This window comes from Cydia fagiglandana, chromosome 8 (assembly GCF_963556715.1).
Source record: "Cydia fagiglandana chromosome 8, ilCydFagi1.1, whole genome shotgun sequence".
Lineage (NCBI taxonomy): Eukaryota > Metazoa > Arthropoda > Insecta > Lepidoptera > Tortricidae > Cydia > Cydia fagiglandana.
In genome coordinates this window covers 765,663-777,729 of record NC_085939.1, presented here as the reverse complement: position 1 = coordinate 777,729, position 12,067 = coordinate 765,663, and the positions used below count along the sequence as shown (strand labels likewise).

Sequence of the window (12,067 nt, the reverse complement as noted above, 5' to 3'; positions counted from 1 at the left end):
ATTTTTGGGTTTTTATCATCAAATCAAGCATATACATCCAAAAGAGTGACATTTGATGAAGTGGAACTGCTGATGATGATCAGAACGGAACTCCTCAACGACGCATAGTTCACGGTTGGCGATTTGTCCTCTTCGTTATGTTTGTTAAGCAAGTTCAGTTTTAATGCACATTTTTGTCAAGCTCGAGTTCTGATGATGGGATCCATGAGGAATCGAGAGAACTCCTCAAATCTTAAAGGCATGCGTATAGAGATTTTTGTATTTACATCAGAAAATTAAGCATTTTCATTAAAAACTGTCACATTTGATGAAGTGGAACTGCTGATGATGATCAGAACAGAACTCTTCAACGACGCATAGTTCACGTTTCGAGATTTTTCCTCTTCGTTATGTTTGTTAAGCAAGTTAAGTTTTTAATGCACATTTTTGTCAAGCTCGAGTTCTGATGATGGGATCCATAAGGAATCGAGGGAACTCCTCAAATATTAAAGGCATGCGTATAGAGATTTTTGTATTTACCTCAGAAAATTAAGCATTTTCATTAAAAACTGTCGCATTTGATAAAGTGGAACTGCTGATGATGATCAGAACAGAACTCTTCAACGACGCATAGTTCACGTTTGGCGATTTTTCCTCTTCGTTATGCTTGTTAAGCAAGTTAAGTTTTTAAGCCACATTTTTGTCAAGCTCGAGTTCTGATGATGGGATCCATAAGGAATCGAGGGAACTCCTCAAATATTAAAGGAATACGCATAGATTTTTTTGTATTTTCATCATAAAATCAAGCATTTACATTAAAAACTGTCGCATTTGATGAAATGGAACTGCTGATGATGACCAGAATAGAACTCTTCAACAACGCATAGTACACATTTGGTGATTACGAATTTCGATTTTGATTTGGACTGGGTCCCGGACTCGGACCCAGAACCGGACTCATACCCGGATCCGGTTCGGACCCGGACCCGGACCTGGACTCGAACCCGGGCTCGGACCCGGACTCGGACCCGGACTCAGACCCGGACTCGGACCCGGACCTTGACCCGGAAAACCACTATGATACCTTAACTAAATAAACCACTATGATTACCTACCATAAAATGTGTAAGTATATAAGTATGATGATGCCAATCTTACTAGCCCCTCCCGCTTAAACCCCCGTACACCGCACCGCATGCGCCGTTAAGTGGGTTAGGTTAGGTTTGAACTGCGATCCTCACAGAACCGAACTGCTATCAGAGAAGTGGGTTAGGTTAGGCTAGAACTACGACCCTTACAGAAGCGAAATGCCAGTAGAAAAGTGGGTGGTTTTACCTCCTTTTCTACATAGTGTACCTCTATCTACAATAATCTTTCACCGGCCCCCATAGAAGTCGGTTTTTTTTTCTTAAAAATTATGTATTATTTAATTACCATTGGGAGAAGGGGTAAAATCAGGTTCCCTAGTTAGTCATAGGAGTGACCGGACTGAAAAGGTTAGGATAACCACTGCCCTAAGGTCCAGTAGGCCCGGGCCTAGGGCAGCAAGATATTATTAGGAGCGGCAAAAAATTCGCTGATGATGACAAGAAATAACTCAAAACTTGATGGATGCTCAGAATAGGACGGCTACAGGGCCTGAGGCCTAGGGCGGGAAAGACTGCAAATCCACCTAAAATCTACCATAGACCAAATTATTTTAAAGTGAATTTAAGTACAACTTAGTTATTTACTGGGAAAAACAGATGCAATGACGTTTTTATACTAGACATACGCACTTTATTACACAACTTACAATAATTATAAAATAAATTCATACTAATTGTTTACTGTTAATAGATTTATATTTAAAAAGATTGTAGATTTAGACAAAGAAAAGTCTGTAGAGACGCACACGCAGTGCCAGTCAAAGATTATAATCCATACTAATACTAATATATAATATTATTATTATAATATAAAATGCGAAAGTGTGTCTGTCAATCTCTCTGTCTGTTACCTCTTCACGCTGAAACCGCTACACGGATTTAGTTTAGGCATAGAGATAGTTTAAGTCCCGGGGAAGGACATAGGATATTAGTTTTTATGTCAGAAATCATCCCTAAAGAGGGTGAAAAGGGGGGTGGAAATGAGAAAATTAATGAAGTGCCTGTTAATTGGTGTAAACAATTAAGCATATTATGCTCGCATTGATTTTATCCAGGCGCTGTACTTACTCTAGCTGCTGGAGGACTAATTCCACGCAGACGAAGTCGCGGGCAAAAGCTAGTAAGTATATAAGGTAGTGCCAGTGTTATTATGTCATAATTTCATAGAAGTTTGACGATTAAAATAACACCTGCACTGCGTGTGCTGTCAAAATCGCTGCAGACTTTTCTTGGTTTAACTCTATAAAAATATTGTTATTAACTACAATTGGAATCTGAATGAACTATGAGTTTGTGAAGAGTCTTCTCTTTAACTGGAAGAAATGGAATAACATCGTCCGCCTCCTTCATCTGTGATGTAGGGATCTGAAAATAAAATAAATATAATAAATTTCATCTGATATGATATATGTAGAAGCTAGTAACGTAATTTCGATTTTCCCGGTACTTCCTATGGCCCCTCAAAGTTCTTAAAATTAATAAATAACCTCTCAACTGTGAGTGTCTCCAGAAACTTACTGTGTCGCACAGCTAAACTGCGGAATGAACGGTCGTCTGCGGAATTTCCGGACCGATACGACCATCAAAACTTCAAGAAAAGAGTGTACTCCCATCTTAAACGCACTTACAACCCTAAAGGAGTTGCGGGTGTCCATGAGCGACTGTAATCGCTTGCCATCAGGCGATTCGGCTGCTCGTTTGCTTCCAATATTATTTAAACAAAAAACTAACTTCTTCTTCCTCGGTCCCTCATTGCTGAGGATCGCGACCATGTATGGTCCGTCTCCACAGTGGGCGATCATAAACTATGGGTCACGCATTGCATGTTGTAGCCAACCACCCTCTTCACAACATCAGACCATCGCGTGGGTGCTTTTTCTCGGCTCTATTTGGCCCAAGATAATCTGCCTTTCTAGGTTGTGCTTTTTAGAAACTAACTACACTGTACTATTAGTCTATTACCTGTAAATCTTCAGCTTTTGATTCCTTTGCCGTGTATTCTCGTATGACATAGTTTGTGTTTAACATGTGAAACATCCTTGTTTCGTGTGATCTCACCATGACGTCATCAACTCTTAGGAAGTATCTGAGTAGTACGAACCAGTAGCTTGGCATCACTCTCTGAAAAATATTAAATAAGTACATATTTATTTTTAAAGTAAGAGAAACATTGGACTGAACTTGCAATACCAATTTTTAACACATGGAACATTCAACAAGTCAGCAAGTTACAATAAGTTAGTTAGTCAATTATTTTACTGTGGACAATAACTCCTGAGTGTTGCGAGGGTTTCAAGGCCCGAGGGTTAAACAAACTTTACTGCAGAGTGAATCACAAAATTTTTCACCATTTGACTGCAAAAACACAGTGGAAATCTAACGATCAGATAGATAACCTTAAGTAATTAAAGTTTAATGACCATAAAACTATGCATCATAACAAAAGGATTGAAAATATGATTCTCATGACCAATGACCAGCTGTATTTTATCATCGGTACTTTTCTATTCTGATAGATCCGGTCTATTGATGTTCTTTATATTTCAATTATTTTCTCATGCAACAAAGTTTATTCAAGTTGTGCAAATAGAAACATTAGGTATTTTATCGCTACATCTTATAAAACAAAGTCCCCCAGCCGCGTTTGTCTGTATGTTCACAATAAACTCAAGAACTACTGACCGGAATTTCATGCGGTATTCACCTATCAATAGACCTCCATCCACCTACCCCATAGATAGTGTTCTACCTATTCTTGAGGTAGGTTTAGGTATACCTAAAAATACAAATGATATATTATTTGTTAAGGTTTACCCATGCGAAGCGGGAATGTGGGGCGGGTCACTAGTTAAAAACTATAGGATATTAAAAAAAATACAGGATAAATATAGGATATAAAAAAAAATAGAATAAATATAGATTATAAAAATACAGGATATAAAAAAATATAGAATAAATATAGGATTATAAAAATATATGATATAAAAAAAATCATACAGAGTTACTTACAATTTTGACTGATAGCTTGGATATGCCATGGTCGTGCAATTCATCCTCGAACAGTGTGAGGTCGTGGTAGAACAGTATTTGGTCTTTCTGTTTCAGTAACTCATAGTTGATGTTCTCGTCGGTGGGTTCTACGCTGATGTTGTCGGTGAGGGTGCCCTTGTAGTCAGTAGAGAACGTCCAGTCGAAATTTCTCTTCTTCTTTGTTGCATCTGGTCTATGTAAAGATAAAAAAAATATAAAAAAGATACAAATATTAGATGTGGAGTAGAGTGCGGCCCGTGTCCACTTTGTTAACTGCTATGTGGCCCTTGGCTGCTAAAAAGTTGCCAACCGCTGGTCTAAGATAACTTTGAACCAAATTGATCAGAACAAAAGAAGGTATGTTGTTATATAGAAATTTGAAATAGCTGGGTCTCTAGCTCTGTGTAGATAGTCAGTTAAGTAAGACAAAAGCACCTCTTTTTAAATTTTTAACAAGCAGAAACGTCTGCGAACGATGCTATTAAGCTTAGACCCAGAGACCTTAGACCAGAGACCTTAGATTCCAGAGGCGTGAGTTCAAGTCTCAGCTAAGACAGTAATTTTTCCACTTTTAAATTTATTCTAAGCTTAAAAGCACCTCTGTTCCATTTAATAATGATTTAAATTTTATTGGAGGTAATTTATACTAGTATTAAGAACATGGGAGTTGTAGTTAAGTGGACTAGCTCATAAAAACAATAAAAAATGTGTATTTGTAATAACTAAACTTGTATGAAAAGTTTACTCTGTCACTGACAATAAAGTAGGTATACATACCTGTTCCATAATGCTAACAGTCAATACCACTCAGCAAGCAGGTCAGCAATGAAATTATGTGTGTGCTATAGAGATAGGAACAGGTACATCAGCATATAAACTTATTCATGTTTAGTGTCTTTACTTTAGGATACAACACCCACCTTGCAACTTGCCAAGCTTCTGCGCAAGACACTTCTATAGCTTCAGTAGTACAGGCTACTAGTTTTAAAGCATCCAGAGGGTTAAAACTGATTTTAGCTCCATTATTATGCGTCAATGACAGAATATTCTTTGGAAACACCATATCAGGAAAATGTGGAATAGTCAGCTCTTTGCAGTATCTGAAATTAACATGATGTTAAGTAGTTATATTGAAAACTAATAGAAGTAAATATGAAAGTAAGATTTTGCTTGAGTGAGTGGTATTATCTAGTTTTCCCTATTTACTTACACGCAAAACTGACAAAACTGATCATCATCCCTCTCGCAAACAACTTTTGTAGAGCAGACGCTGGGTAAGATACAGCTTATATCGTAGGATATCAGCCATGGTCCAAATTCTATAGACTTCGAGTTACTAGTGAATCGCCGAGCGTCGACTCGAGACTCCTGCAAACCAAGCGTTTACGTTATAGCTCGATTTGTAACGTAGATTACCACAAGGAGACAACTTTCAATACAAACCTCTAAAGTCAGCATTATTGGGATTTGAGAAACACAAAAAATATTGTGAACGAGTAATTATAAAGAGAAGATAATAATAACGCTATAGATGTAAAACAAGAAATCAAAGACCATTGACCCGGGCCAAGCCAATGTAGCCAGTTTGACTTTGACACTTCATTGACATTGACATTGAAATACAGGTAACGTTCATAAATCACAAGGTACGATTCCTTGTTATGCGAAATATAAAACTATACTCTTTGAATATAAGGAACAAAACCACAAGTTGACAAAAATATAATAACACTTGACTATTTAGTATGGTATTTGAATATTGTTCAGGTTTTTATTATTTCTATTTTTATCACTTTGATTTAGATAAAATATGCTATGTTAATAATTTTGAACGACTTCTATCAATTTGACAGTAATGTTTCAATTCACGCATAATAATACAATGAGAATTTATGTGATCAGTGATGAGGGAGCAAAGTGAGGGAGTGAATGTGTTAAGTGGTATCCAGACGGGACTGATCACAGAAATAAAATTAGCAATCTCCAAATTTAGATTTATGGTGATATTAGAGCCCACTATATTAAAAAAATGCCCCAGAACGAAAATACTGGCCTCGCAACTTGGTATTCTTGCGTCCGCGCCTGATTTTATCGGTAATATCAGTCAATATCGGTGCTTGAATTCGACGAGCCAAATTGGTATTTGCGTCCGCACAAAGAATATAATACTCACTAGGAGAAGAACGGTAACTCCATACAAAAAAATGTCCCCAACCGTTTATACGTTTATACTAGTGGCGCCGTCTTTGTGTACCAATGGAACTAAAGTTGACAACCGGTTTAGCCTGGCGGGTATTGGTAGGTAGTAATTCTGTTGATAAACATATTTGTTATCTTCATATCACGAAATATATGCAAGATGCAAATATTACCCCTTGTTTGTGGTATTATCAATTGATTTAAATAAAAGGCATGTTTATGTTTATAACATTATATATATTATTTATTAAAAAATGTTTTACATATAAAAATATACACTGAAAACTGGCAACTGGCAACTTAATAAAAAAATAGACATTAATAAAGCGCATTCACAAAGTTTTCAATACTTTTTATACAAATAACATTAGGCATGCCTACCTATTACACTTTACAGACAGATACACTACACTTTACACACGGCATTTTACACAGATTTCCAACTTGTATTCATACATTTCTTCACGGTTAATTAATACGCTTTCCAGATGCGTTATGACTCGGTTCCTTCTGAACCCACTAAAGTTGTAAATTTCACTCTGGCTGCTTCAACAGCCGTTGCTCCGCATTTAGCACATTTTCTATGTGCATTACTGCATTGCTGTAATCCATGTAGGTACAGACTTACAGTCTTAAGTGGTACGTAGCGGTACACGTTGTATGTATTATTTAAAGAGTTAATAAATAAAATTTTCGTTATGAACTTTAACCACAGCAGTTGGACAGAGTCATTGACAAATATGTTTTTTATTATGGTGGGTAGACGTACATCCCTCCATATATTTTATGAACATTGATAAAGACAGTTGGGAGCAAATATTCATTATAAAACTTAATCGCATGTAATTAAGTTTTAAGCGTTTTAAGTCCCGTTTTATGATTAATATTGTATAAAATTCGTGATAATTTAAATCAGAGTTGGGAGCAATGTTGCTGTAGAAAAATGTTTTTATTTTTATTACTCGCAACTTTTTCCCGGAGGCCAACGCACACATAGAAGCTTAAGGCGCACACATGCGCAATTATTTGGGGACAAAACTTTCTTAGGAAGTGAACAGGCCTTGCGTCCGCACCTCCTGATTCGATCAGACAATTGGATCAATCGGCGAAAAATTGACTAATTTGGATACGCCTTTAAAGCCTCCTCCACACTCGTGCGCGAATCGCGGCGCGAAGCCGCGAACGCGAGTGTGTTGTCGATTTTCGCAGACAGCGAAATCGACTCCACACTCGCGTTCGCGGCTTTTTTTAGCAGCCAAGGGCCACATTATTAACGAAGTGGACACGGGCCGCACTCTACTTCACATCTAATATTTGTATCTTTTTTATATATTTTTTTTATCTTTACATAGACCAGATGCAACAAAGAAGAAGAGAAATTTCGACTGGACATTCTCCACCGACTACAAGGGCACCCTCACCGACAACATAAGTGTAGAACCCACCGACGAGAACATCAAATGAGTTACTGAAACAGAAAGACCAAATACTGTTCTACCATGTTAAATATATTATTATTATTATCCTTTATTTATTTATCGTCTTAGGTTAGGTATTTTTATAATATGAATATAAAAGTAAAATATAAAAACACTTACAAAACAATAAAAATACATATAAACACATTATAAAAAACCTAACCTAGGGTGCCGCCAGCAGCGGGGCAAGGCCCAAGCTACCGGTGGTCAGGGCTGCAGAGAGAGGAACCGACGTACTATCCGCGCCGTGTCCAAGATCACCGCCTTCTGCATCTGTCCCTTGATCCAACCACCTAGCGAGAGTCTCTCGAGATGTTGGTCGAGACTCTTATTATTATTATTTGTATCTCCGTTTTAAAACTCTCGGGTCTTTCGAGCCCGGTCATTTATAAGGCGTGCGTGGGGATATGGATCCAACACGTAGAGGCCGTTTGGAGAGATTTGATGTCATGTAGAACGCCTGCTGGAACCCATTCACGGGTACATCAATAAATACCCGTGAACCGGTTTCAGCAGGCATTGGAAGCTATTGTAAAGAATATGGTCAGAATACTGGTCTATGGTTTAAGTTTGGGTGGAAAAAAGACTGGGCTATTGCAAAGAAGTCCGGACACCTGCCATAACATTGCTTACACAAGTTATCGAGACAGGTGGTGACTCGCCACTCGTTAGATGGGCACCTGATGCGCCATCGTAAAAACGGCCAGGTGCAACACCGGCGTGAGCGGCTCAGGGGTGTCGAGAGGTGGTGCTGCGCTTTCTCCGAAGTTACTCGCGGCGTTATGCCCTTTAACACTTCCACCCCTGGAGCATATAGCTCTAGCGACTCCTCTCTGGACGGCCAATGAAGGCGAGCCAGAGCTGAGAGTCCTGCGGGTCCCCTTGGGGTCCACTCCGACCGACGAAGACACGCCGGAGACGGAGACCCTGACCGACTCTCGGGAGCACTCGGGTCCGTGGGGTCGTTACTCCCCAACAGCTCGCCACAAGCTGCCCTGCGGGCTTATTATTATTATTATTATTTATTATTATTTATTATGACCTCACACTGTTCGAGGATGAATTGCATGACCATGGCATATCCAAGCTATCTGTCAAAATTGTATTGCCGGCTACGTATGACAAATCGTTGTCGATTATCGTAACGATTTGTCATACACACGGTTCGATTTATCTGCACAGTCGGACTGCACCAAGGCCTGTTCACTTCCTAAGAAAGTTATGTCCCCAAATAATTGCGCATGTGTGCTTAAGCTTCTATGTGTGCGTTGGCCTCCGGGAAAAAGTTGCGAGTAATAAAAATAAAAACATTTTTCTACAGCAACATTGCTCCCAACTCTGATTTAAATTATCACGAATTTTATACAATATTAATCATAAAACGGGACTTAAAACGCTTAAAACTTAATTACATGCGATTAAGTTTTATAATGAATATTTGCTTCCAACTGTCTTTATCAATGTTCATAAAATATATGGAGGGTAGGTACGTCTACCCACCATAATAAAAAATATATTTCAATCAATGACTCTGTCCAACTGCTGTGGTTAAAGTTCATAACGAAAATTTTATTTATTAACTCTTTAAATAATACATACAACGTGTACCGCTACGTACCACTTAAGACTGTAAGTTTGTACCTACATGGATTACAGCAATGCACATAGAAAATGTGCTAAATGCGGAGCAACGGCTGTTGAAGCAGCCAGAGTGAAATTTACAACTTTAGTGGGTTCAGAAGGAACCGAGTCATAACGCATCTGGAAAGCGTATTAATTAACCGTGAAGAAATGTATGAATACAAGTTGGAAATCTGTGTAAAATGCCGTGTGTAAAGTGTAGTGTATCTGTGTGTAAAGTGTAATAGGTAGGCATGCCTAATGTTATTTGTATAAAAGGTACTGAAAACTTTGTGAATGCGCTTTATTAATGTCTATTTTTTTATTAAGTTGCCAGTTGCCAGTTTTCAGTGTATATTTTATATGTAAAACATTTTTTAATAAATAATATATATAATGTTATAAACATAAACGCCTTTTATTTAAATCAATTGATAATACCACAAACAAGGGGTAATATTTGCATCTTGCATATATTTCGTGATATGAAGATAACAAATACGTTTATCAACAGAATTACTACCTACCAATACCCGCCAGGCTAAACCAGTTGTCAACTTTAGTTCCATTGGTACACAAAGACGGCGCCACTAGTATAAACGTATAAACGGTTGGGGACATTTTTTTGTATGGAGTTACCGTTATTCTCCTAGTGAGTATTATATTCTTTGGACTGCACAGTTTTATCGCAACGATTTATCGTTACGTATGTAGCCGGCATAAATAACTCTGTATGATTTTTTTGTAACGCAGACAGCGAAATCGACTCCACACTCGCGTTCGCGGCTTCGCCCGCGATTCACGCGCATAGTCTGTAGGGGGCTTAAGATTACCTATATTAAAGACCTCTACAGACCTTGCAACAAATAATGCAATTTTAGATGATTGCCGGATAAGAAAATGTTTGTGTAAAGCCAAGCGCGCACCACGATTTTTTGTCGCGCGATAATTTAGTCGCAGAAATGTAACGTATGGGTTTATATGGCGGTGCGCGCATATGCGACAAAAAAATCGCAGCGATTTTAAAATTGTGATTTGTTACATTTTTCCGCGACAGCGCGCGACACGATTGTCGCAAAGTGAATTGCAGCATACGAAGCTGTATGGCCCCGCGCGCACTGCGATAATAAAATCGCAGCTTGGACCTCAGTCGGCATTTCGCTCTCCAAGCGTCAACATATCGGAACCTGCTTCTCCACTGGAGTTACAAGATGAGACGCTAGATGTTGACCGTTTAATTATAGAAATAGAAGGAGATCACCTTTGTGGTATAAATACTCAGTCATACAGCGATTGCATATTGTTTCACGACAAGCGACTGGTACGACATCCATGTCGAGAATGAACAAATCGTCGACTTTTTCATCGCAGTGCGCGCACTGAATTTTCTGCGATAAATTACAGCGCGATTCTAAAATCGTGTCGCAAAAATTAAAATCGTGGTGCGCGCTTGGCGTAAGATCGTAATCAAGGCCTGTTCACTTCCTAAGAAAGTTATGTCCCCAAATAATTGCGCATGTGTGCGCCTTAAGCTTCTATGTGTGCGTTGGCCTCCGGGAAAAAGTTGCGAGTAATAAAAATAAAAACATTTTTCTACAGCAACATTGCTCCCAACTCTGATTTAAATTATCACGAATTTTATACAATATTAATCATAAAACGGGACTTAAAACGCTTAAAACTTAATTACATGCGATTAAGTTTTATAATGAATATTTGGTTCCAACTGTCTTTATCAATGTTCATAAAATATATGGAGGGTAGGTACGTCTACCCACCATAATAAAAAATATATTTGTCAATGACTCTGTCCAACTGCTGTGGTTAAAGTTCATAACGAAAATTTTATTTATTAACTCTTTAAATAATACATACAACGTGTACCGCTACGTACCACTTAAGACTGTAAGTCTGTACCTACATGGATTACAGCAATGCACATAGAAAATGTGCTAAATGCGGAGCAACGGCTGTTGAAGCAGCCAGAGTGAAATTTACAACTTTAGTGGGTTCAGAAGGAACCGAGTCATAACGCATCTGGAAAGCGTATTAATTAACCGTGAAGAAATGTATGAATACAAGTTGGAAATCTGTGTAAAATGCCGTGTGTAAAGTGTAGTGTATCTGTGTGTAAAGTGTAATAGGTAGGCATGCCTAATGTTATTTGTATAAAAGGTACTGAAAACTTTGTGAATGCGCTTTATTAATGTCTATTTTTTTATTAAGTTGCCAGTTGCCAGTTTTCAGTGTATATTTTTATATGTAAAACATTTTTTAATAAATAATATATCGACGCTTATCATGAATAGTGACACAAAACAAAATGAAATGCCATTCGACTTTAAATCTTACCAGTAAAAGATAGAATATTAAATGCAATAGCATTTCATTTTTAGTTGTACCACTGTTCATGATAAGCGTCGATATATAATGTTATAAACATAAACGCCTTTTATTTAAATCAATTGATAATACCACAAACAAGGGGTAATATTTGCATCTTGCATATATTTCGTGATATGAAGATAACAAATACGTTTATCTACAGAATTACTACCTACCAATACCCGCCAGGCTAAACCGGTTGTCAACTTTAGTTCCATTGGTACACAA

General features: G+C 37.9%; 1 protein-coding gene across 1 annotated transcript; it reads right to left on the bottom strand.

Annotated features, from left to right (window-relative positions):
* Nucleotides 1–1,812: 1,812 nt before the first annotated feature.
* On the bottom strand, nucleotides 1,813–5,732 carry LOC134666439 (TIP41-like protein). Its single transcript, XM_063523601.1, has 6 exons — nucleotides 5,601–5,732; nucleotides 5,368–5,525; nucleotides 5,078–5,257; nucleotides 4,137–4,350; nucleotides 3,090–3,248; nucleotides 1,813–2,492 (listed from the first exon to the last, which is right to left on the bottom strand). Exons 1-6 carry the CDS (start codon nucleotides 5,613–5,615, stop codon nucleotides 2,385–2,387), a joined length of 834 nt encoding a protein of 277 aa, XP_063379671.1. The 5' UTR covers nucleotides 5,616–5,732; the 3' UTR covers nucleotides 1,813–2,384.
* Between the last annotated feature and the right edge of the window lie 6,335 nt (nucleotides 5,733–12,067).